This window comes from Aplidium turbinatum, chromosome 5 (assembly GCF_918807975.1).
Source record: "Aplidium turbinatum chromosome 5, kaAplTurb1.1, whole genome shotgun sequence".
Classification (NCBI taxonomy): domain Eukaryota; kingdom Metazoa; phylum Chordata; class Ascidiacea; order Aplousobranchia; family Polyclinidae; genus Aplidium; species Aplidium turbinatum.
The window spans coordinates 8,764,304-8,791,364 of record NC_137476.1 but is presented as its reverse complement, the minus strand read 5'-3'; the positions used below and the strand labels follow the sequence as shown (position 1 = coordinate 8,791,364).

The 27,061-nt window shown below is 37.3% G+C and overlaps 2 protein-coding genes across 2 annotated transcripts; both read left to right on the top strand.

Annotated features, from left to right (window-relative positions):
* The first annotated feature begins 5,010 nt into the window (after positions 1-5,010).
* On the top strand, positions 5,011-13,768 carry LOC145770912 (uncharacterized). The gene is made up of 7 exons (XM_082582656.1): positions 5,011-5,169; positions 6,121-6,316; positions 7,150-7,245; positions 9,006-9,151; positions 11,906-12,176; positions 12,528-12,641; positions 13,073-13,768. Exons 1-7 carry the CDS (start codon positions 5,014-5,016, stop codon positions 13,696-13,698), a joined length of 1,605 nt encoding a protein of 534 aa, XP_082438782.1. The 5' UTR covers positions 5,011-5,013; the 3' UTR covers positions 13,699-13,768.
* A 7,644-nt stretch (positions 13,769-21,412) lies between these two features.
* LOC145770568 (PITH domain-containing protein 1-like) lies at positions 21,413-27,061 on the top strand. The gene is made up of 5 exons (XM_082582254.1): positions 21,413-21,538; positions 22,084-22,209; positions 23,732-23,914; positions 26,018-26,126; positions 26,366-27,061. Exons 1-5 carry the CDS (start codon positions 21,453-21,455, stop codon positions 26,465-26,467), a joined length of 606 nt encoding a protein of 201 aa, XP_082438380.1. The 5' UTR covers positions 21,413-21,452; the 3' UTR covers positions 26,468-27,061.

Here is a 27,061-nt window from a genome sequence, read left to right as displayed (position 1 = left end):
ATTACGAAAAAAGGGCACTTTTGTTTAGTAAAAGGCCAATTTTTTTTCAAGTTTTAAGATAAGATATAGCGATAATGCTAATCTATCAGCTCACTATGTATTGAGTAATGATAGCCTACAAGTGTCCGGTAGGCCTATACAAAGAAGGGCATCACGCTATGTTATAATGATGTTACCTACTGCCAAGCCTTAAAGCAGCCGGCGGCCATGGCCGCTAAGTAGTGCTTAAATGACCGCCAGTGCTACCTCCTCATTCGGCCACCGGTCTCTTCTAGCCAATTATTTAATTTCGCAGTACAATGATCGTGGATTAACTGTCGAAAATATGTAGCATCAAAGAGTGACGCAAAATTAGGTCAGCGCGTCATAATCGCCATTGTTGCATTGTACGGGAATATTTGTTATTCTTCTCTCGTGTTGTCGCTATATGTCAGGCCTGTCAGGGCATCCGTTGGTTAGCCACTGCCTGGTGTCGTCATCGATGGAATCTAGGCCTTCCATACCATGAGGTGGTCTGTAGGCTATAGCTGGCAATCCTTGATAATGTGGGATGCCGTCTGCATTTCACCACACTTATTGATGGAATATATCCATCTGCGATCACCAGCGCTGTAAGTCTTGTTTGTAATTCCTGACGTTTATTTTAACAAAGTCTTAATCCGAAGTGCTAATTTACATCGGCTGGCAATATTGTCGTTTTTATGTCGATTCGATGTTGTCGGACATTGAATCGTTGTTAAAAAGGAGAACTAGGTTAGTTGACATCCGAGGGAAAAACACTTTTTGTTCATATTTTGCAAAAATTATGCTTCTTTTAGTACCGGTAATGTCCTTCACATCATTGAAATACTTATTTTATTACCTTGCCGTCATCGTCAACACATGTCGAACGTTGTTTTTCGTTGCTAAAAAGAATTCTAGGGGAGTGGCAAACTTCTTTAAAATCAGCCACATTGGAGACACTTGTGCGAGTGTCGTTAGATGGTCCCGCAGTACTGGATTACAACCCCCCGATAAAGCAGTTATTGCGTGGTGCAACGATTCTATTGTAGGACGTCGCCCAGGCCCAGACTTCAACAAAGCTAAGTGATCATTTTAGCATTGTTGCAAGTTTAATTCTATTTACTTGTGCTATCGTTATTTTGTATTTTGGCCTCCAAGCACGCAGTTTTGCCCGCCGAGAAGGAGCTCCCTGTAGGCCACGATGGCTGCCAAAAAAACGAGTTTTAAGGCCTCTTACCTTTGTTGCAAAATTTTGTGCTGTGAATATTATTTTGAGGAAAAAATGAAAGAATATAATTTAGCTAAAACCGAATAGCAGAAATTGTTATATTACAAAATGTGCAGTAACTTACATGACTTTAAAAGGGCACCATTGCCCCCCCCTGCCCCTCCATCTGCAGAAAAATTGAGGGCAGGGGGGGCATCCGGCGCCCCTGGCTACAAGCACTTTAGTTTGTTTTTGTGATGCTTGTCAGGTTTAGTCTGCCTGCATTGCTTGAACAAATGGCACTTTTCTAGTTATTTTAAGTATGAGAAGACGACTTATTCATTCAACTAAAATTCATTTGCTTGTTGATCTGTTTGGTTTGATGGCCTGCCTAATTGTTTTCATTGACACATAGGCTACACCTTAAGTCTAAGCTATATCAGATTGTAGCGATCCAATATTACGTAAAATAATTTTTCCTTTAAGTAAGCTATGATGCACCAGTTTAATCTAAATGTAATTTTCTAAAGATTCTGTAAACTTATGTAACATGCTCCCGACACAAATTTAAAAAAGTTACATGGAATAAAATGGTTTGCATTCGCCCTTTTGGACCAGACACTTAGGGAAGAAAACATTTAACTAAATTTTGCACTTTGTGTTTAATCACGTAGAAAAAGTTGTTGGAGTCAGCTAAATTAGACAAAATCACACTAGGCATACCACATTGGTGACCTCACAAAGTAAGATTATAGAAAACTTATTTTAAGTAATATTGGATCGGTACAAAATGCACGTCTCAAACCATTATGAATGTTTCACCATTTCTTTTGTTAGTTTTGTTTTTGAATTGTATTTTAACAACAGCGTTTTTCTCGCTGATTAAAACGTAGGCTAAGTGAACTTCAGTTCAGTTTGTTTTTATTTCTGACTTTCACAACGAAAAAAACAATTTAGGCTATGCCAAACATAGCAGAGGTCTAGAAAAAGATAGAAGCGACAAAACGCAAACGTTATAACGTGTATGATACCAAAGCAAAACAATCAGTTTAAAATATGGCACGGTCGCAACACCTCAATTTTTTTATCAATTTTAAACTTTCTTGGTCCTTCAAAATTTGTGGAAAAGTATTCCAAGTTTAAAGTTTAAACAGGTGTTGAAGAAACGATTCTGGATAATTTGGGAATGTCCCTCAGTAGAAACGTAGATAAAGAAAGCGCTTCTTCATTTCAGTGTTGCCTGATAAAGAATTCTGTGGGCGTCAATTTGGTAAAATGTTAAAGCCACTTGAGACAAAAAAATTAATTGGAGAATCTTGTAGGCTTAAGTAAAAGATAGCTTGGAAAAAAATAAACTTAAAATTTTAAAACAATAACGTTAAAAAACAGTCACCTGCAAATGAGATGTGTGATTGACTGTGTAAAGCGTAACTTGGGAATCTTTTTTCTCTTTATCTGGCAGCACTGTATCACACTCTCTTTCCTCTGGTGTTTTCCCTGTGACGTTCGATTGTATTTTTCCACTTTGTCATGGAGTTAGCTCGGCAAGTTCATGATATCAGTTGGTTTTGGTTACGGTATTTAATTATTATGTAACTTGTCTGTGTCTCCAATTTATTTTTTCAAGAATCAGTTAACACGATCATGACTTGAAAAATATTTTTAAATAGCATCTTCTTCATTAGGCCTATACTTTTATTACCGGTAAATAAAAAATTTAACAAAATGTCATTACATAGCCACTAACACTGTTGTTCAAAGATCTTAGCTTTTTTCTATAACATTAAATGATTTTGTTTTTAGTTGCAACCATCACAAAAACAATGACAGAAGCCATGCCAGACAAAATAAGCAAGGCGTTGTGATATTCGTCTTTGATTAACCCAGTTTGATTCTTGGTTGAGTTGTACCAAGGACTTGTAATATTGATTGATTCTATATCCTCGGACTGGGAAAGCTTCTTGCAGAGCTTATTCCTGGCAGTTTCGCATACTTGTAGAATGTAGAGGCTTTAAATCACTGACGCAGGCCCGGTCACCGAGATTGACAGAGTGAAATTTCCGATTATTTAAGTCTTATTGCCGGGGAACTATTCCATCCATTAGATGCCGCTAAATGGAGAGCAGTTCGTAACATGCGTTGCTCAAGCGCACACCCCGAGAGTCGAACCAGCGCCACTTGATCTTGAAGCTTCTTCGTTCCAGAAGTGACGCGCTAACTAATTGAGCTATTGGGGAGGTTTAATATGGCACTGATTGTATAACTTTGGGAGATATGTAATTTTGCTTGTATGTAATTTAACCATAAACAGATGATTGACAAAAATGTAATTGGGGTGCTAATAGGTTTAAGCTGCTCTTGATTTTATGAGTAAAAATTACAGGAGACTCACTCGGTGGCTTAAAACTTACAAACACATGTAATTGGATTAAATAACATAATTCAAACTACAACAAACCAAATTTCATTTGGTTTTGACGTAGCGCAATTCCAATGTCACAAATATCCAAGTTACATTTCGTATATCGGTGCTGGCAGGTTTTAAGCCGCGCGATGGTCGGCAACGTCTCTCAGACTGTATTTCAATCTCATAAAATCATGAGCGGCTTAAAACCTACAAGCCCCAGTATATCCACTTAGCATTTGATTGCAATAGCATAAGAGAATTGAAATTTAGCAGATATTATTAAATATGGTAACATTTAAGATTATTTTTACTACATAATTAGTTTACAATTGTAGCCTATATGTCAACGGTGGGAAAACTGCATCTCGCAAGCCGCATGCGGCTCGCTGACATCTTTCTTGTGGCTCTTTCAGCTGAACATTATATAATGTTGAGAAAGTGTCGTTACCTCATAACTCAAAAGTTTATATCAGACACAGCTCAATAGTTTTCAAAACAAAGTCAAAGTATTTATAATTATAGAGACAAAGCCTCCACCCGGACGGCACAGCTGCAAGGGGCAATTGATAAGTTCAGACGCCCCACCATTCTGCAGCTCAACAGAAAAAAAAAAAGAGACAAATGTCAAAAACATTCTGTCATTTTCTCAGTGTCAGTAGAGAACAAATGTTCTCATATAAAGAGGCAAGGTCAGACTAAATTGAAAGAATACAAAATTAAAGTGAAAGATTTTTAAAAACTATTGAGCTTGCATGTTAGAGAAACCAGGCTGGAGAAACCCGCAAAGATGGCTCGAACAGTTCGCAAGCTTACCAGTGGTGGTTCATGCCAGACTGCAAATATTTGAATTTATGTCATCACTTGATTGTGGTTGCTGTTTGTAGTTATAATATCTAATTTTCCAATGATATTGATGTGCATTATTTTTGTTTTGTGTACATGCTAGCCATGTTAACGCGCAATAGGCTACGGCAATAGTGGTTGTTTTTCTTATTTTGTCCATTCTTCATGTAACTTTTTTATGTCTCAGGCTAATAGGCAATAAACTTATGAAATATTAATACTTTGTTCAAAAACATAACCAATACTAGTTTAATGTAACGATCAAGTGAAAACAGCCAGATGAAAACAAACATGCTCTGCTCAATGCTCATGTAGTAACACGGTATTGTGCAATACAATGTAGACAGCATGGTTAGCCCTTCAATTGTGCGGGCAGATTTTGAGTTTTGCATCCCGTACGGTAGTGTCAAGATATCACTGAATCATACTAGGTTTTTTATTAAAATTCTAATGAATTTTTATCACCTCGACTATTCTTAGATATCATATACAAATCCTTTTAGACGCCCTTGAATATTCAAATGCCGGTATGGCTGTCAATATGCATCCTTCAATGCATTTGCAATTTGGTCCTTGGTTAATGACCCAAATATCAAGTGGAAAATATCTTGGACTTGAATGGCTTGATGGAGAAAAGATGACTTTGTTCAAGATCCCTTGGACAAAAATAAATCATCCCATGTGGGAAGAACATCATAAAATATTCCAGGTAAAGCTGTGATGGTAAATTAAGTTATTTGTTGTTTTGCACATATATGTGATTTCAAAAACATTCACTAGATGATGAGAAATTCAATGCAATGCAAGGAATGTGGTAAGTGGGTACATGCAAGATGTGCTAATGTCAAGAGAGCCGCAACAAGATTGGCGAAGTGTTTTGTTTGTGGGAAATGCAGTAAAGGAAGGAATGAAGTGGAAGGCCATGATGATGAGTTCTGCCATGGCATCGAAACAGTGACAGACTTCTGTTATCTGGGTGATCGGATAAATGGAAGTGGTGGATGTGAAGCAGCAGTGACAACAAGGGCAAGATTGGGCTGGGCAAAGTTCAGGGAATGTGGGGAAATGTTGTATGGGAGAAAATTCTCACTAAGGAAGAAAGGGAAAGTATATCGGAGCTGTGTGCGGCCTGCAATGCTATATGGTAGCGAGACATGGATATTGAGAGAGAGTGAACTGGCAATCCTGAGAAGAACGGAAAGGTCAATGGTGAGAGCAATGTGTGGGGTGAAAACGAGAAGGGAAAAAAGGACTGAAGAATTGTTGGATATGCTAGAGATGAGAGAGACCATAGACCAACTGGCAAGGGCAAATGGAGTAAGATGGTATGGACATGTGATAAGGAGGGAGGAAGGAAGTTTTCTTAGAAAGGCACTAGATCTAAAGGTGGATGGGAAGAGGAAACGCGGTCGTCCAAGAAGAACGTGGAAACAACAAGTGAAGGATGAATTTAAAAAAGTCGGACTGAAGGAGGAAGATGCAAGGGACAGGGTGAAATGGAGAAAAGGGATTAAAACAATTGCTGCGCAGAAACAATCGGCCACCACCACTAGTGGGGAACAAACCGACGATGGATTATGATGATGAAAAAATCAATGTTATGCATTTTAATTATATAACTACAGTTTTTTCAGCAAATTTGAAATAAAATTGTTTATAGGCTTGGGCAATCTACAGAGGAAAACCAGTGAGTTCATCAGGTGAAATGGAACAACCTTATAGTCAAATTAAAAGTAATTTTCGCACGATTCTGAGAAAATGTGTTGAAATCGAGGAAGTTGAAGATTGCCATCAGCTTGGATTGCAGACTGGCAACTACAAAGTGTATCGCATATTAACACCAGAAGAATCTTCTGGTAAGTTTACTTGTGAACTTTGTTTCATGCTGAGGGTATCTACAACAGTGCCAATTGACCACACATTCAACAATGAAAGCAAAGCAAAACATAATTCTTACATGATGATGCAATTCTGTTAACACTAGAAGCCCTGACCGGTCATTTTTGACTGGTTTTGAGTTTTGGCGCTTCATATTTTGGCGTTCTTGCGATTTGCTTGGTCATACTCCTTGAGTTTTCCTAACTTTTGATAAAGGTTTAGTAGCTGTAATAATTTTTCACTAGATCTTTCGCAAACAGAGCATTTCACACATCTACCTATAAGCCCTGACCGGTCAAAAATGACCGGTGCATGATAAGAAGATTTCTAATGTTCGAACAATGTTTGTTTGTATATCTTGTACATCTTTGTATATCTTTGTACGAATATCACTGTTTGAACTACTAAAATAAAGAAAAAAACGCGTTTCATGCATCCGGTCAAGAATGACCGCAATTGCCCTTATAGGTAGGGAAATATTTCAGGGCTTCTAGTGTTAAATTGGTGGTCAATTTTAGCCAATAATTAAAACTTTAATAAAATTGCAAAGTCTGCTTCTTTCTTTTCAAGTTTGTGTTTAAGCAAGAGCACGTTTCTTTTTAATTTGTTTAGTCTTAGTATAATATATTATACTATTTTCAGTCAGTTTTTACAAGGTTAAATGTGCTGTAGTCATAGTAGCAAGTTAATTTAGATTTTTGTTGGGTTATTTTTTGCAATGTGTTCTATTTTCACATTATAAATAACTTAATATCGGTACCTATTTCAGTTTATATCCCCGCTTGATCTAAACTTTTTGGTTTACTTTTAGTTAAGAGGAAAGCCCTATCGGAAAGTAAAAAACAAGCCACAAAGAAATATAAACAAAAGCGCCTCCAAGCTTTAAATGTATTGATAGACCATGAAGGTAGGGATAATTGTTTATGTTCATACCTGTTTGTGATTTTCGAAAATTGGGTGATTTTATTTAGAAACTTATCATTTTACTGCTCAATTTAAATTTGTTTGATTTCTAAAGACTACCTGTATAACTATAAGCAATAGCATGAAGATCAATGTAGGAGTTGGTGGAACATCTATTAATATATTATATAAATGTTTTATAATTGATATACGTAAAATTTTTATAGTTTATATGTTTTACATTACAATACATAATATGCTGTTGTGTAAAGTACCGTAGAAAATTAAGGTAGCTTTTTTCTGGCATGTTAGTGTCATTTGTCACCACTTCTGCTTTACCTAATTTGTTGTACTTTTCTCTTATTATTATTGAATATATTTTATGCGACTTACAGAAAGTGGTCACAGCGGTAAACCATAATCTCTTCGTGGGAAAATTGTAACATAAGATACCCGAATCCGTTCGTCTGTATATAATGACCGAAAAATGAACACTCTTTCGAAACGTCTATTCAAAAGTGTATTCCAGTAAAATTAGCCCGCGGCTATCGAAATGGGGTGCAACGCCGTACACCGCTAAAACTGTCACTACAATACAGATTAATTGGATAAAAGACGGAACCTTTGTCCAGCTAGCAAGCACTAAGCCAACAGTTAAATGTGCGGCCAACTTTCAAACAATCATTTTACGAATGACCAGAATAGATAGCAATATCTCAAACTCACATATGCAGTACTGTGACGCAATAATGAAAGACAATTATGAAGTCATTCCAACAGGTGTTTAAAGCTGATGTAATATTTCCTGTTTAAACAGGCCCAAACAAGTCCAAACAGGTTTGACACAAGTCTATGAACGATGGTGCAATTTTGGCACATTTTCTAGCAACTTCCATGACGTAATATTCAGTAGACTTGAACGGTTTTTATATGACGTTTGAATAGGTGAACCATTGTCTGGAACAGAAAGATACAGACCTACAATTTCCAATAAAATTGTGTTAAAAAATAAATGCCCTGGTACAGGGGTGTCTAAATGTTTTTATAGACTAGAGGGTTGGATTGATGAATACTAGCCGCATAAGTATCATGTTCAATAATAATAACCATGTTTATTTTTCACTCATTGCGACAACATACAGTTACACTGCACTGCGGTCACAGGTGTAACACAAGCACACAACAGACTACATGAACAGGAAGCACCAACTGACAAATAGTCTTCTAGTCAGCTGCGCCTCTTATTTTTGCCATTAAGTGCCTTGCCAAGACACAGCTCTGGTGTGTCGGCTGCATAGCCGAGTGGTGAGATCCCTGGAACGGCAATTGAAAGGTCGCTGGTTCGACACCGCTTATGAGCATGCGGCTGTGTCTCTTTGGCAGGACACCTAAAGGCATGCCTGAAGGTGGACTCGAAGATTGGCTTCCTTGCCTTCCCGTCCACTTAATCTAAATCTTCAACTACCGGGTGTAAGCCTGGATACGACAAACAAACAAAAAAGCTCTGGTGTTCTGGAGTGGTGTCAAATCGAAAATCATCCTTTCAACTGTCGTACAGTTGTTCTTAACACTTGGCCAAGCAGCCGACAGACAAGATTGATAACATGATAACTTCATTAGAATCTGAAAATCTTGTTCAAGGAAAGCTTGAGAGATTAATTTCGAAACTTAACGAATCATAAAGTAAAAAAGTTTGGTTGAGCACTCCTGATTTAAATTGTACCATTTTAGCCTCATATAACTCATAATTTCTGATGCACGCAGATTATGTTTCAAGTGAAGAATCTAGCATGAAAATATACAAGGCAGTCGATGAAATAACAAGTGAACTTCATTTTGAAAGACCCGCAAAAGCAAGAAAAAAAGAAGTGTCAGATCTAACTGAGCCATATGGATCCCAAGATAGATTTGTGAGTGTCGGATAGAGTGTATTTTGTATTTGTGTGACTTATTCTGTAATACCATTAAAATGCAACTTTACCGTTTAACAGAAGTTTTAGTTGGAATGTTAAAATGTTGTTTCTGTGTTTCTTTGTACATTTTGGAAGGTAATTTATCCCAAGCCAGATTTTAAGCCATGATTCTTCTATTTTTTTGTTTATTGCGGTGCATAGACACAAAATTTAGTGAAATGTCTTCATGTGCATAAAAATTCGATAGCAGTGGCTAAAATGTCGTTATGCCGTAACACCAGTGTGATTCAGTTTAAATCTTTTGTGTGTTGACGATTTATTACCGAATTTTGCACCACCGAATCGGAATCCCTATTTTTCTCCAAGCTCATCTGTTTGCGTATACATAATCATAATCCATCGTCGGTTTGTTCCCCACTAGTGGTGGTGGCCGATTGTTTCCGCGCAGCAATTGTCTTAATCCCTTTTCTCCATTTCACCCTGTCCCTTGCATCTTCCTCCTTCAGTCCGACTTTTTTAAACTCATCCTTCACTTGTTGTTTCCACGTTCTTCTTGGACGACTGCGTTTCCTCTTCCCATCCACCTTTAGATCTAGTGCCTTTCTAAGAAAACTTCCTTCCTCCCTCCTTATCACATGTCCATACCATCTTACTCCATTTGCCCTTGCCAGTTGGTCTATGGTCTCTCTCATCTCTAGCATATCCAACAATTCTTCAGTCCTTTTTTCCCTTCTCGTTTTCACCCCACACATTGCTCTCACCATTGACCTTTCCGTTCTTCTCAGGATTGCCAGTTCACTCTCTCTCAATACCCATGTCTCGCTACCATATAGCATTGCAGGCCGCACACAGCTCCGATATACTTTTCCTTTCATCCTTAGTGAAAATTTTCTGCCATACAACATTTCCCCACATTCCCTGAACTTTGCCCAGCCCAATCTTGCCCTTGTTGTCACCGCTGCTTCACATCCACCACTTCCATTTATCCGATCACCCAGATAACAGAAGTCTGTCACTGTTTCGATGCCATGGCAGAACTCATCATCATGGCCTTCCACTTCATTCCTTCCTTTACTGCATTTCCCACAAACAAAACACTTCGCCAGTCTTGTTGCGGCTCTCTTGACATAAGCACATCTTGCATGTACCCACTTTCCACATTCATTGCATTGAATTTCTCATCACTCTCTTGCCACATATTCCACAGGGATCTACTTTGCTCTCAACAACTGTTCCTTCTGCTCCACTCACCATAACTTTTGTTTTTTCAAGATTCACCTTCATACCCTTGGTTTCAAATGCTTCTTTCCATTTCTCAAACTTTCTCTCCATTCCCTCCATACTATTACTTGTCAAGACCAGGTCGTCTGCATACAAAATTTCACTCAATAAGCCCTCCCTCACTCCTTCAGTTACAACGTCAACCACAATAGCAAATATCAGAGGTGACAAAACTGATCCCTGGTGTACACCAACCTTCACAGAACACTCGTTTGAATAATTTGATCCAACTCTCACTTTTGTTCTTGCATCCTCATACATAGACATCACAGCTCTCACTAATACCTCCGATATACCTCTTTTCCTCATTGCCCATTGCCTCATTTCCTCATTGTATACAAAGTGGCTATATCTACCAGGGTTGAGAAAAACCCGGGTTTTTAAAAAAAGCCCAACCCGCCCGGGTTTTTTTGTTTTTTTTAAAAAAAGATGCAAAAAGGTAGATTCATGCTTATTTCACCTCAAGTACTACTTTTTAGCAATAAAGTGCCTCTCATTCGCAGTACATGCTTGCATAATGCATAACTCAATAAAATAATGCACTAGGGCTGTTGTTGCTTGAATGTTGCATCATCCATTGATTTCAAAATCAAGTTGGATGTTGTATCATCCACTGATTTCTATACCAAGTTGATGCTACCTTACTAGAAATCACATTATTGCATCATTTGCTTTAGATTTGAAAGCAAGGAGCATTTATGCCATCATGTTTAAATATTTTTTATCATTTATATATTATACTTATAGTAATGGATGAGCAATTAAGCGATTGTGTGGCGTTAGAACAGCCATGCGTTAGAATCTGTAATTGGTAAATAGCCTACTTTTTAAAAATACGGCAGCCTCCTAAATTGTATTATCACATCATATATACAGACTACAGTAGAGTAGTACTTTCACCAGTTTAACTATAAGGCCTTCTTGCATAAATGAGTTTTAGTGTAGTATACACAAAGTGTCATTACTTGATTTTTGTGTACTGTACAATATCCACTGCGTTTTCAGTTTATTCTTGGAAATTTACTTCACAATCACATCCTTAAGTCCTAATTTAAAATTTGTTTTAAGTGCCTTGTGGTGTTTTTGTTCATTTTTTTAATTTTCTAATAAAAACTGGACAAATATGGTGCTCTGGGTTTTTTTATGGGTTTTTTGGGTTTTTTTAAAGTGGATTTTTTAAAAAAAAAACACCCGGGTTTTTTGGGTCGGGTAAAATACCAACAATCCTGATATCTACAGCACTGGTTATCATATTTGCAATAAAAAAGCGTTGTTTTGTGGCAGGTGTTGCCAGGGTTAGAGTTTGCTCTTTACCGAAGACTTTAAAATTCTTCAAAATTTTCCAAATTACAATTTTTTTTCTTTAACGGCTGTGAAGTTTTTTGAATTAACGCAGAATTGTTTATCTGACAACACTAGTGACGTAGACGTTGCCACGTGCTTGCTTATAAGCCACACTTTATTTTATAGGGCCCTACTCGTACAATATCAACTCAAACTTCAGTCGAAGACTATACACAACCGATGGCTTGTGAAACAAGCACGAAAATGAAAGAGGCAGACATTTCAATACTGGAGCACACATATTGCATTAAACCGCTTGAAAACGGCGGATTGGACTCGCCCAAGCTAGTGGCGGTTAAAGAATCTTCGGTGAAGGGAGAGCCAATTAAATCCGAGTCTTCAACTTCAGATAGCTTGCACGGATTTCAAATGCTTCTTGACGCAGCTGAATTAGCAGGTGGGTAGTTTATCTGCCGGACATCTGCAATGATGGCTGATTTTTAGACACCTGTTTATTATGCAAGGCTTGGATTTGTTGCTTGCAAATGCCTTTTTCACTTTGGTACATGTTAAATTGAATAGAATATATTTTCAATTTTAACTTTTAGGCGTTTAATTAACCCAACTTTCGCTATATAAGTTTTTTTATTGACAACTTGCCTATAAAGAGACATCTCGAATATTGCTGTGATAACATAAATTTTTTAACTGTGTTTAGCTAAATTTTTCATTTGCATTTTTCCGTGGTTACAAAGCTTCTTACATACATGAATTGAATACAGAAAGATAAGTTTCATGTTATGTGTAGATCCAAAGAATTGCAAAACGAAAGACACCGATGCACATCACTATGTCGACACCCCCTTGCATAGCCCGCCGACCCTTTCTCTTGAGGATGTGTTGATAAAACTAAATATTCCTTGTAAGTATTGTTCTGCTTCAAACAGAGTTCAAGTTTTTACAATTGTTTTTTAGTGCTGTTAGAGTATAGTCTGTCAGCTGAAGGCGAGTTGCTTTCATTAATATTGTTGTTTCAATAACTTGGTTAACACGCGGAGAACCGTTTGTCAAGTTTCTTGGCTCCAATCATGAAATGGTGAAAGATTTTTTTTTGTATGAAGTAGCGAAAACTAACCAGGTGCGGAAATATGTATAATCCCGATTGGATAAATTCATGTTTTTATACTCAATTTTTTATAGTTTAGAAGACTATTTTTCACTTGCCGCTTCTTCTTTCAAAGAGAGTGAGTTGCAGATATTATTATAACGCTTAGGTTTGTGAGGGTCTCGAACCTGGGTTTCTTGCTTTGGTTGGCATCGATGCATGAATCAAAAATTTCTCGTATTGTTTAGTTGAAGATGTTTTCACGTACACAATGCACGTGTGCTATGAGGCCAAATGCGTCATGGACGATGTGGTATTGACTGACATGAGCCATGGATACAGAATTCAATATGAAAATCATCGAAACCAAGATATCGGACAGCTTCAGTTAGCAGATGAACAAATGAATGGAGACGACTTTTCTTTGAAGACTGTATCTCTTCCGGAGTTTAATGCTCCTCCAGGGCAAGTACTGAACAAAGTCTTAAGAAACATTGATGCCGGGCTTGTGCTAATGTCTAATGAAAAGTACGTTTTACGTGCGAAGCGGCTTTGCTTGTGTCGGATTTATGCCTTTACTGCGTATGGAGATACGGGCACTGACACCGAGCCTTTTCTTCTTATTCGAAATGAAGAACCTATGTTATTTTCTTACCAAAATTTTTTAAAGGACTTCCATCACTACTTAATTAAAGGATTTCCGAAGCCGAATCCTGAAATTAGTTTAGCTTTTGGAAGGAAAACTAAGCACAGACTCACCAGAGCGTTTGTATCGGTCACGTTAATGCCAAAAGCAGCAGATGCCATGTTGCAAAAAGCTTTCTCTGGAGAAATAGATGACGCACTAAATAGTTTCAATCCAAATGTAACATAGTTCGGTAAAGCAAGTTATTTTTGGTTTTTATGTATAGCAAACTCGAGTCAGCTTGTAGCCTATATCTGTGGTTTACTGGTTAACGATCATGATATTCAGAAAACTTTTTTGTACTATTCTCACGGGTGAAATTTTGCACTTGGTGTCAGTTGTTGTTCTTGGATTTTTTTGATTTTTTTATACATTGATACTAACTATTGAAGACAAGATTTTTTAAGTGTCACAAACATGTTTTGCAAATCTGCATCTAATGACCTGATGTTGTCTGATGTCTAATTGTCTATGGTGGAGTTGTAAAGTCCATAAGTTTTCTTAAAACAAGGAAAACTTTTAATATGAGAACAAGCTTCGACCGTTGTATCCACAGTGTCGACCATACGACCCACTAACGACCCAAGCTGAAGATTTAAACATTGTTGACTTGAGCGGTTATAAAATCAGGCTCTTGCTGTTTTTTAGCCCTCGCGTGATTTTGCTTGGGCTCATTGGTAAGTAAATATTAGCTCAAAATGTAGAATGAAATACCCGCATTGTGATATCTCTATTGACAATCATAATGCAGTTAATGGAAAAATTAAGGTGTTTTTAAGCAACTTGCACATTTTCAAGTTTAAAATTTAATCAAACGTATATAGTTTTAAAACAGTATTTTAACAACAAAAAAATCAACAAATTGTTTGAATTTTTCTTTTGATGAAGAATCACGAGAAAGCTGACAATAGTCTCAAAAAGTAAAAACGATGAAAATGTTGTCGTTATACTTTAGATTTTTGTGCATATGTGACAGTTTGGTTTTGTGAAGTGAAAGTGTTTTGACTCGTTTGTGCAATCCCAGCCGGAAAATCAACCTATTGTTACATAGATTAAACATCTGCAGATGTTTAATCAACGTAAAAATGGACTAATTTTCTGGCTGTGATGAGTAGAAACGATTGGTCGTTTTTTGCCGAATATTGTGCAAAGTTTTTGACCTCGTTTTGTTAGCAAGGTGATAGTGTGACCTTTTCTGCTCGACTTAATTTTCGATCATCACCGTTTAATTCAGAATGTGAAAGTGTTGTTAGTTAGTCAGTTGGAGAATTGTTTTCAATCATTGAATGTAGGTCAAAGTATGTCTTCTGCTACAGTAAGGGAACGTTCAAATATTAATATTTCAACGTAATATTTCAACGTTCCCTAATGATGAATTGATTGGCAATGCAGAGAAAGGATTTTTATATCTCACAGCGGTGTTGCGTCATAGTCTCAATATGTCGTCCCTTATCCATCACAAAGGCAACCTTTACTGCAGGGGCGTATCCTCAATGGAAGCAAGGGAAGCATTGCTTCCCCTGTCAAAATTGAAAAAAGAGAAAATTATATTTTTCAATAAAACGGTTTCGTAATTTCTTTACCTGAATACAAATTAGAACGGTTTCTAACTCCTGTCCCCGTGTAATTTCAGCTCGGTTTTAATTTTAAAAAAGTTGGAAGCTCACGGAAGCAAAGATTCGTATCGCTTCTCTTGCTCTCATTTTTGCTATACTAAGAAACAAGTGAGAGACTAAGGAAAAAAAGCAGAGCAAAGTTTGCGCGAGTTACGTTTCTTTTAACTAATCCACGGAAGCAATTTTTCAATCGCTTCCCTGTCGCAGGGTTACCAGATTGGCCAAATTCCTCAAATTAGGCTGTTTTGTTAAATTAATTCTTCAAAATGCATAATAATAATGAATATTTCTCAAATATTGTAACCTTACCAGATGAAACCATGTTCACCATTGTTCAATATATGTTCTATACTTGTTTAATACTTGTAATGTGGCGGATTAAAACTCATCCTTTACAGTCCTTTTATACTTGCTATTTTTCGGGCTATACTTGCAGAATTATTTTTGCTACAATTTATTGAAATCCGCTAAAAGTCATAAAATCTATGTGCATTTTATTAATTTTAATAGAAACAGGTAAATATATCCATTTTGCCTTTTTTTCTAATATTTTCCTTATTTTTGGCCTTTTTTGTATTATTTTAGTTTTTAGACCTTATCATAATCTGGCAACTTTGCTTTGTTGGATATTGCGCTCTTGGGTTAAAATTAAAAAATTTAAAGCGCTGTTATGGGTATAATATCGGCCTTGTAAGCAAAAGTTTGAGCCAAATGTTGGCTTTACACTGCTATCCTGGCTGGATAGACTTTGGCATAAGACAGGATATGTGATGTCTAGGCTAAACTTGACTGAAATGAATTCTGGCTTAAGCTACTACAGCAGTAGTTAGCTGTAGCTGAATTTTTGGTGTTTTCCAATTTTAGCCGCATTTTTTGCCCGTTTGTGTGTAAGAGCTACCTTTAATAAGTTAATAGCTGTTTATCTGCTTATAAATTTTATACAAACATTACCCTAAAAGTGTTTCCAGAAAGCACATTAATCCATTATTTGAGAGTAATTTTGCAAAAAGATTTCCGGGGGGGGGCTTGCCCCGGACACCCTTAGAAAACACGTGCCTTCGGCACGCTCTGATCCCCCACGACTTTTATTGCTTCCCTTGCTCAACCAACCAGGATACGCCACTGCTTTACTGTATGGGAAGCCCATTTCATAATTAATCTTCGAAAGACTTTTGTGGTCCCGAATGAACTTCCCTTTGTTACCAGCTAACAAAATCCATTCTTTCATTGATTTGACGTTAAACCAATGTAAATCGAATGGGTCTAATTTTCCAGCCTGGTATTTTACGTTTTTTACTTAAGCCTCAATGTCTGATCAACTCATTAATGTTTCGTATGTGACATAATGCATGTTTTAATTATTATCATTTTTTATTTTATCTTTGAATGAAATGTTAGTATAACGTAAAATTTTTGATGTTTATTAACTTTTTGCTTGCGGTATAGCCTAAAGATTATTCTTCGGTACTGCTTTGTCCTGAATACTTAGACCCGCACAGCAAAATCCGTCATTTTTTACATTACATACAACGTCTATAGACGTTGAATCCATGTAAAGATGACGGATTTTGCTGTCTGGGGAATTGTCTTCACTTGTCGATATCTGCTATTGTTTTCCGTTCCCGGTCTTATTTTTACATCATTTCAAACAAGTATCGGTTTCTCTTTAAACCATAAACAACAAAAGGGGGCACACACCCTCACACCTTTCCTAAAAAAGAAATCAACTTTGTCTACCTTTTCGTTGAAACACGGTCTTAACATGAAACATTCTGTGGTATAGTGTATATATGATTTTGTCACAGCATGATTATAATGTGTAAACTAAGTTTGAAATTCTTCAACTTTGAAACGCACACTAATGTATCGGTTGTAGACTAAGAGAGACAAGAACCACACAATGTCAGATTATCATGTCAGTTACCACGTTGGGAACTTTAGTAATATGAAACCGTTGATGACCAAATACTTTACAACACAAGTATCGGATCAGGTAACACAAGTGCACACTAAAATATTTTGATAGTAATTTGATAAAGATGGTACTGCTGGTTTGCATTCATCAAATGCTGGCATTTGCACAACAATCTCACCTCTTAATGTAATTTATTAAGAATCTATTTCGCTATAGTAATAGCATCTTCAGCTAACACATGTAAAAAAAATAATTTGATGTATAATTTGATAAATATATAAATAACGCTTTTGAGTAAAATTTTAAACTAAAATCACAAATTAACACTCGGCAGACCCACTCAGTCATCGCAGTTTATGGTTCTTGCATAAGGTTCTGATACTGCATGCATTTCAAGCAATACAATTTTTTTAAAGATTGTTTGAAATATTCACCTTGACCATATTGTTGCCCGTGTAGATTTCTTGCCTAACTTTGTAGCATATTGGTTTTGATGTAGGCTGTAAAGTAGCCTCCTGTCGTTTGATATTTGTTGTTATGTTTGCCGATAGCTTTCATTAACATGAGCAAATCCTAGTTGCTTACATTAAACTTACTGGTCTGCGCTTTCAATTATTTATCATAATTCTTAATAGTTTTTTTTTTTTTTTTTTTTACAAGAAAATCCTCAATTACTGTGTATGTCCAGTCATATCCCAAGTAGATCTATAGTAGCCTTCGCATCACTGTATTGCGCAAACTTGAATAGTTGATAAGCGCGTAGCCTACAAGTTTGCTTTGTTTTTCAATTTCAGTGAAGCCAAAATTATAGGCCTACCTTGTGATTTCAGCTATTCGTGTTAAGCTAGGATGCCGATGCTAACCACTAAGACAATCGCTTTGTTTTGTCCCATTGTTTGCTACCGATGTTAATATTAAATTTTTCTCACATGGGTTTTATTTGCAATAAACTCTCATTTTGTTATTCAAGAACTTTACTAATAGCCTCACTAATTTTACTCAACCAATTGTAATTTGGTTCAGTTAGACAGTTACAAGTTTAATATCATTTTACAATCGATGTTCATTGAAACCTCTTGCAGCAAGATTGGAAACTTATTAATTAAACGATTAATTGGTTTTATGAATATTTATGCTCGCACTGAGGAAGCTTCTTTGAAAGCGTGGCCTTATCCTGGCAGTTTCTTCTACTTGCAGATGCGTTGAACTACTGAAGGTCAGTCAGTGAGATTGATAGAGTGAAGTGTTGTTTGTAAATATTTCCATCCACCAGGCTACCATAGCATCGAGAGAGCCTATAGCGCTTCAAAAATGAGTAGCTCAATGCAAACAGATCTAGTTCTGTGAAGTCGTCAGCGGTTTCACAATATTTACGCAGTTAGGCTACACATAACACAACTGCAGGCCTAGACCTACTTGGTATTAAAAATGGAAAAAAGAAGTAGGCCAATATTTCAAAAATCGGGATAGGCTACTCGCTTTCTGGCAGTTGTTTTCAGAACTAAGTAAGTAGAATGGCCTTTATGGAACAAAGCTATTGCCAAATCTTCGTTCAATTATAAAAATTCAATTTCAGCAGCTGTTGAGTGTGTGGCAAAACGGCTCTGCCTTTTACCAGTCTTAAGCATTGGCGATGACTCAAACCAGGCAAGTGTCGCACAAGTATTGTGTTGAGTGGTCAACCAGTCAGCGCAGACCATGCGCACCGTTTGGAGAAAGATAGCGTAGTTACCAATTAGTTCGTCCCGACAGGTTAGTTGCAACTGAGAAGGCGGCACCCATGGGTGTGCGCTTGAGCAACTTATTGTAAGCAACACGAAATCGTTTTATTCGGATCGCATGCACGTTTTGAATTTTGTGATTTTTTCACTGTTTTCTTTTGTTGGTTTTGTTCTCATACACTAGTTGTAGCTTAATCATTCCTGTTTTTTTTTGTTTTTTTTTTTATTGATTGACTTTAAAACTGGAAAATTGCCGAAAAGTTCTGTTTAAAAAATTCACACTGTGGTTGAAGAAAAATTTATCCGTAGCGCCTGGCTCAGTAGGGTTGCCAGATTGGGCGCTTTTACGCCCAATTGGGCTACTTTTAATTTCTCCGGGCGCCAAAAATTCGCGTTGGGTGCGCTTTTTTGGCTGGCGCCCAATTGGGCTACATTTGTAAAAATTGTATCATATTTAAGATTTTTACCTAATTCGTAGTTATTTCATTGAGGAGCAGCGTTTTTGGAGGCCTCGGTCAGGCAGGGTTACCAATTTAGTATAAAGATGCCAATTTTCAAAAATGTGCGTGTTTAGGCTTTGATATCTGGCAATCCTGGCCAGGGCTGTTGACAGGATTTCTCGGGCCCGGTACCAATTTTTTTCGGGCCCCTTTCATCGACAACGTTATGAATATAAGGGTTGCTCTTAAAATGGGGATGACACATGCCGTTCAAAGTAGAAAATTAAGAGGAATAGCTCAAACTCGATATGCCTAAAGCATGGTTGTTTAACAAATCTTGCGCAATCTTAAAATTTCCCGAACGGCGAAACTTACTATCTCTATTTAGCGATTGCTTTTTTGAACTTTTATTTGTCACAAGGCACTAGATTATTACTTCCTGATTCCATTGATGTTTCACTGGTCATTCCAGGCTCACCAGAAGAGAATTTACAGCAAAGTTAGTGCAGACGGTTAGAAAGTTTTCAACTTGATTTGGGAAAGGTTTTTGGGCCTAAGTCAAACATTTGATGATTGCTGCAATCTGAAAATCGGTTTTGGTCTAATTTTTAGTACAGAAATAGGGATAGCAATCTTCTTACCTGTTGCCATTTTAGTTTTCGAGTTTAAACAAACATTAGCTCGTCTACTTTGAAATTCGTGTTTCGGGTTATATTTCACTAAATATTCGTGGTTAGGGAAATTACTATCCTACTAGACTAAACTAAATTCATATTTTACCGTTTGCCGGCTGAAGTGGCTATTTTAGCACCAGAGAGCTAAAGTGGACCCGATACCCAGAAGGGGGCCCGGTATTTTACCATATGACGGCTGAAGAGGCTGTTTTAACCACTGATAGCAATTCCTTTACATCTGATTATATTAAGGTCTTGATAATGTTTGAAGTCGGGGGGGAATCTTTTAAATCCGGACCCCTTAAATATTCCGGGCCCGGGTCCAAAAGTACCACCTAGACCCCCCTGTCAACGCCCCTGATCCTGGCAACTTGGGTGATCCAGGTTTTCATGAAAATACAGTGGACATCAGTGATCAGTTCAGTTTGTTTTTATTTCTGACCATCACAACGAAAAACAATGTATGTTAAACATAGTAGAGGTCTAGAAAAAGGTAGCAGCGACAAAATACGGACGCTATAACGAGCATGATGCCAAAGCAGGACAATCAGTTATGGCATTGTCGCAACACCTTAATAAAGTTTTTACAAAAGTAGAAAGATGAGAAAAAAAAAGGCTACCGGTAGTGAATTTTTTTTTAACAATTTATATGAGTAAAAAAAAGAGATAGTTTATAGGCTACGTTGATCGACCTTAGTGGGTTATCAAAACTGTTGATGGTTTTGAAGGGAACTTTTTGATGCGTTAGCTCACCACGAAAAGCAATTAAACCATTTTTGTGTTTAGGTACCGGTACTTGTTTGTACTTATTTTAACTAACAGTTGAGTGAATGCATGGTTGCCAATCTGTCTGAAAGATGTGAAGAACTGGCAAAATACTTATAATTTGGGACTGATGATCAAGCGCTCTGGAAGAATTTTGTATAATGGCCTATCTCTTTGCTTGGGCTCCATTTTAAAAACCCCAAAAAAGTTGGGCTACTTTTTGCATAAGCTTGAGCTCTTTTTTATATTAACCTCTGGCAACCCTACTTCTCAGTCTCACAGTCACACCAAGTCACAATCGAAAGGCCCCGGTTCGACACCGCTCAAGAGCATGCGGCTGTGTCTCTGGCAGCACACTTAAAGGCATGCCTGAAGGTGGACACGAAGATTGGCTTCCTTGCCTTCCCGTCCACTTAATCTAAATCTTCAACCACTGAGTGTAAGCCTGGATACAACAGACTCACAGAGTAGGCTACGGTATTCAGCAAAATAATTTTAAAATACAGAGTGGCTACTTACCGTATGGCACAAGTTGCGATCAAACAACATTGTTTTGTTGCCAAATTATTCATGATTTTTTGGGCGACTACTAATTTTTATGAAATTGCATGCTTTGGATTTTGCAAAAGGCCCCGCAGGTAGAAGTTAAGCAGTGCAGACCTAAGCCAATGGTCTCTACTACCGTAGTTTATGTTATTTGAAAGGCCATGTTGTAAACTTAAGTTAGGCTGTCATTACCATTAAATCCTAAAAAGTGTTTGATTTGTCACACAGGTCTATCTTGTTCAGAGTAGGCTTATTTTTACACAACAATGTGTGATCATGATCACGACCACAGCCATGATAAAGAAGATGCTTCCACAAGTTTTAGTTTGTATCTCAAAATCAACTTGGATGGGTAAATATTTAGGCTGTGGCTATATTTACACTATATAGTGTAATAATAGCCTCAATAGTGTTGCCAGATAAGGAATTCTGCCCTAATTTGAGAAAAGTTTAAAGCTGTTGAAAGCAAAAACTTGTATTTTGGAAATTATTTTCTTGTCAAAGATCAAAACCCTAACGTTAATCTTAACTCTAACCCTTACCTTAACCCTTCCTAACTTTAATCCTAACTCTGACAACACCTGATTCTAACCATGGCAACAAGTGTGTAAAATAGCCACTTCAAAATAACTAATTCTACCAGCTTTAGGAAAGTTTTTTTAGTTTTCAATAGTCTACAAAACAGTAAAACCCATCACTAATCTTTGCGGACCAAACGTCCTGTCTGTCGACCAAAACGTGTCGTGTCTGTCGACCAAACGTCCTGTCAACCAAATGTCTGTCGACCAAATATCTGTCGACCAAATGACCGGCAACGGTTGTTAAGTAGGTAGCTACGTATTGTGTAGAAGAGCAATTTATTAACTCTTTTTAACATCTTTTAAATATCTTTAACAGTGTTCAGTGTTTAAATGAAGAAGTGGATGGATCGGGACGAAAAGTATTTAAACCATGGGAGGATAGATTAGATCGGAATCAATATGTAGAAAGTGATGTAGATCCAGAACTGCTTTTCAATATTCCGTATGTTAAACAAAACATATTGTTTTCATAGTAGGCTACATATTCTATTTATATATATAGAATAAAATCAAAGTATAGTTATTACTATCTGAATCCTTAACAGCCTGTTTCACCTCAAACGGATCATCAGAAGGGTCTTATTTAAATAGAATAAAGTTAACTATATTTTGATTTAATTCGCTCTGCTTTGTTTTTTTGCTTAGCATTGAGCACTTTTTGTAGTATTAATAGTTTTCATTGTTTTATGTATAGAATATGTATATAAAAGTATATATAAATCAAATATAGTTATTACTACCTGAAGCCTTTACAAATTGTTTCACCTAACGGATCATCAGAAGGTCTTATTCGGGGGGTCTGGGGGGCCTCCCCCAGAAATTTTTGAAAAACACTTCCAATTTGGTGCGCTCTGAGAGCATTTCCAAAACAAATGAAAAATAAAAATCTGTCCAATTGTGCTTCGCCTATGTCGTGATCATACATCCATTTAATGTTTAGAAGTCATGAACAATCTTAATTTTAACGTTGCAGGACCAAAATCCAGTGTTAGACATGGAATAATAGTTGTCTAAATATTTAATTCGTCATGAATGTTCATTCTCAGATATTCAGTTAGGCCTACACTACAAAAACTAACACTTAGGCCTAAACATTACAACCGCAAGCAATTTGTACAAAAAGCTGGTTAAGTTTGCCTCCTGCGTATGGAAGCTTAACGAACTAAATATTGCATCCGCATTTGAACGTTCATTGGCGAAGTAACGTTATATCAACGCTGTAAAAAGGGCAAAGGCATGACTATGAAAGCTAGTAGGCTAAAGTACATGGCGAGGAGACATCAAAAAACAACAACAATTATTTCGGCATTATGATGCTGTGCTCTGTACCGTGACGAGAGACCATTCTGACGAGTTATTCTAGCCGCTCTAGCGAATGTTCGCATTGACGTCACTGGGAAAGCAAAACTAACCATACCATAACACATCTGATTGGCTAAGCAGCTGGTGACGTTTTGCAAAACGAGTGAGGATTGGATAAAACGAAGGCGTTTTTTGACATTTTTGAATCTGGGAAAGCAAGTTTGATAGTTGCTTACCTGGAGCCTCAGTGATTGTTTCTGACAGAAGCGTTTGCGTTAATTGGCATTTATAGGCAAGACATGCAGTTTGGTGAGGACTTAGACTACTCACAAGCGTTACGAGTAATTCTAGTCACAAATACAGTAGTTTTCAAGTTAAAATAGACATGATAAAAATAATAAGAATTTAAACTTAGAATTCAGTCATTATATTTTGCATAGTTTTCGCTCAGGTAAGCACTGCTTTCCTTGCTTTCCCTCACCGATCGTCACTGGTGTATGGTAACTATATCTACATGAATTATTTTTTCAAATTCAGTTTTGAAAACATTTTAGTGTACCAGTAACAAAAAATCATTTTTATGGCAATGCTGTAGTATCACATATCTTGTTTCTATTGCAAGGTTTCATGGGTCATGCTCATATTTATAAATATTACGCCAGGTTCACTGGGTCAGTGAAGCTGAAGTCAATAGCTCTGCTAGGTGGGGAAAACGAATCTCATCCTAAGACTTTAAAGTTGTACAAAAACATACCCAACATGGCTATAGATCAAACTGGAAAGCAACCAGACCAGGAATTTGAACTCCCACAAGCCTATGTTGATGTCCTTCAACTTCCTACAAAGTATGTTTTATTGATCAGAAGTGCTTAAAGTTCAGGAATGTTGTATTTGTTTCATCCACAGCGATCTATATACACAGGCCTTGACAAAGTGAGAACTCGAGGCCGATGTAATTTCGATTTTGAACTGACATTAAATTTAATTTATATCCCTTTGAATTGATAGTTTGAAAATCTAAATTGTCAAAGTATGATCACTGAATCTCAAATCATTACAATATTCCTAATTTTACATTTTTTTTTTCAATTACCAGTGTTGCCAGATGCTTTTTAGTTTTCCAGCACAAGTGTCAAAATCTAGTCTGTTATTTGAATAGTAACAATACCACAAAAATGACTCAAAATCACACAAGATATACACAAAGCAAAGACTATATTTTTTAACTAATACACAAGCTATCAATTTACAATACCAATTTTAATTACTAACAGATTGGCATTCAGTCAAATTTTAAGTTGCACGTTGTCATGGCCTGTGTATAAAAGTCGCCATGGTTTTTGTCTTGTAATTCTTGTTGAAGGATTGTTCTTGATCAGAGGTCACCAAACTACGGCCCGCGGGCCGGAACCGGCCCGCCACGTGCTGCGGAAATAAAAGCTGTACTACAACTGTTAAGGAAAAAAAGTTACCAAACTTTTTGTAAAGGACTGACGTTGCTGTTGAGCTACACGCAACCTGCCAAATTTGGAAAGATGTAATGTTTTTTCAAGAGCACGATGCCCTGTAGTGTATCACAGCAGGGGATAACTTTCCAGCAACCTTTCGATTTTCATCACAACTTTGCTATATCACCGCTGACTTTGTTATTTATTGTGCTCAATTCAAGTCAATGGAGATTCTAAAGATATATCTTTTCGCAATTTGCATCCGGCCTGCAGCTGTTAATATCGCAGCAATCCGGCCCTCAGAGAAAAAAGTTTGGTGACCCCTGCTCTTGATGAACTGCTAATCCTTATACATTTCTTACGACAATGCCTTTCCACATTATTGTTTTGACATTGTAGTCACAACTCACAACTAAGGTCTTTTGACAATATTGTTTTTGGTTTTACTGAATCGATGGTTGAACTGCCTGCCTTAGTTGATTGGGCACCTGACATTACGAACGAAGAAACTTTCAGATCAAGCGATGCTGGTTCGATTCTCAGTCTCAGGGTGTGCGCTAGAGCAACGCATTTCAAGGACTGCTTTTCATTCAGCGACACCTAGTGGATGGAATACTTCACAGCAACAACACTTCAACAATCGAAAACTTCACTCTGTCTATCTCGGTAACTGAGCCTGCTTCAGTGGCTCAAAACCTCTACAAGTATGCGAAACTGCCAAGATTAAGCTCTCAAAAAATGCTTTCCCAGTCCGAGGATAAAGATTTCTACAAAATAACTTTATCACAGCTTTTGTGTGCACTAGTTAGGTGGCTTTGACACATTTAATTTTGTTTCTCGACAGTCGAGTGTAGCAAGAATTGACAGCGATAGTAACGTGTTTCGCCCATGAGGCTGAGCTCATCAGTATCACACCACTAGTTCATGCTACATAATTCTCAACCGCTGCTTTTGGCAGTCAATTGAATCCTTGCCTTTGTGGAAAGAAAGCAACTGAACTAACTGTCGCCAAGGATACTATAGTGAGTAGTCAGGTAGTGATGACGCCATGAAGATCGCTCCTTTTTCTGTTGATTTGTTGTGGAAATCTTCGAAATGAGAAAACCTTCTTGGAAGGTTGATCATGGTAATTTCACATACTTGTAGATGTAGAGACTTAAAGCCATTGGCAGAAGGCCGATATCCAAGATATGAAGATTCCGCTTGTTAAAGAGTTGGTGAAACATTCTATCCACAAGTTGATGCTGAATGGAGACTACAGAGCAGTCCTTACATTAAGTAGGTTGCTCAAGCGTGCAGCCCGAAAGTTGAACCAGCGCCGCTTGTTCTTGCTGTTTCATCGTTTGCAAAGATGGGCAGTTAACCAATAGAGCTATCAGAGCGGACAAAAGAAGTTTTAGGTTTTTTAAAATGAGATTAAAAAGATAGCCCAAACATGCAACTGCATTTTATTAGATTGTATGTTGCAACCTACCCATCTTGCAAGCATCTTTGTTTCAGAGTAGCGAGGTTTTCCAATGTCAGCCACCTTTCAATGTTTATTCCTGACAATTATGGTGCGGAGAACACAAAAGTTTACTACATCGGATTGACTGGTGACTTCATGCAGGTAAGTGAATAATTGAGGTGACTTTGCCTGCTTATTCCCAGACATGCTGATTGCTGATATACGTTCTTTGGCTTTTGTAATTACAAATTTTCGAAACCGTCTTATTAGGAAAGAGAAGGAAATGATGACATGTGGCACAAGTATTTGTGTTAAAAGAAGATCGGAAATTTAAATTGGTTTCGTAATGCATTGTGAACCATGGGCAATGATTGTTTCTCCATTACTTTTTTCCTTTTCAGGCTCGACGACAAGAAGTTTTAGTGACAAATTACGAATTGGCTGCCAACCCTGCCGACCATAAACATAAACTTTATGATTCATCGAGTCACATGATTAGTTGAAGCCAGCAATGTTTCTTTTGCTGTGCTTGCTCAGTTGAAGAGGACTTTGACAAGGCATTTGCTACAACAACTACGTGCTGCTATTCTGCTCAATTTCCACCTTTTGTTATTTGTTTGCTTGTCTACTCTCCCAAGGTCAGGCCGGATTTAGGGAGGGTGCAGGTGCCCGGGGCCCCCCTTTTGAAGGATTAATGCTACTGTAGACGCAGAAGTGGTTTTATTTTTGCACAGAAGCCCCCGATCTAAAAGTACCCCGGGCCCCCCATCAGCTAAATCCGGTCCTGGCCAAGGTCTAAGAACAAGATCCGATCATTAGAGCAGATGTGGACTAATTTTTATAGTTTTTTCAAAGTTCCCCACTTTACAGCGAAAATGACAGTTTCTAATTTGGTGAAATGAAAGGGTATCGTCAGATAATGCATCACCAATTTCGTACAAGGTTTATGTTGCAATTGCTATACTTGTGGTGCCTAATATTGTCACATGGGATATCGTTTTGTGTTCTGATGTTTGTTTTAGTTGATTGGGCCAACAGAGTTTGGTTCCTGAAAAGGTCACAGGGTCATAGTATTTTTGTTTTAATAAAATTACTTG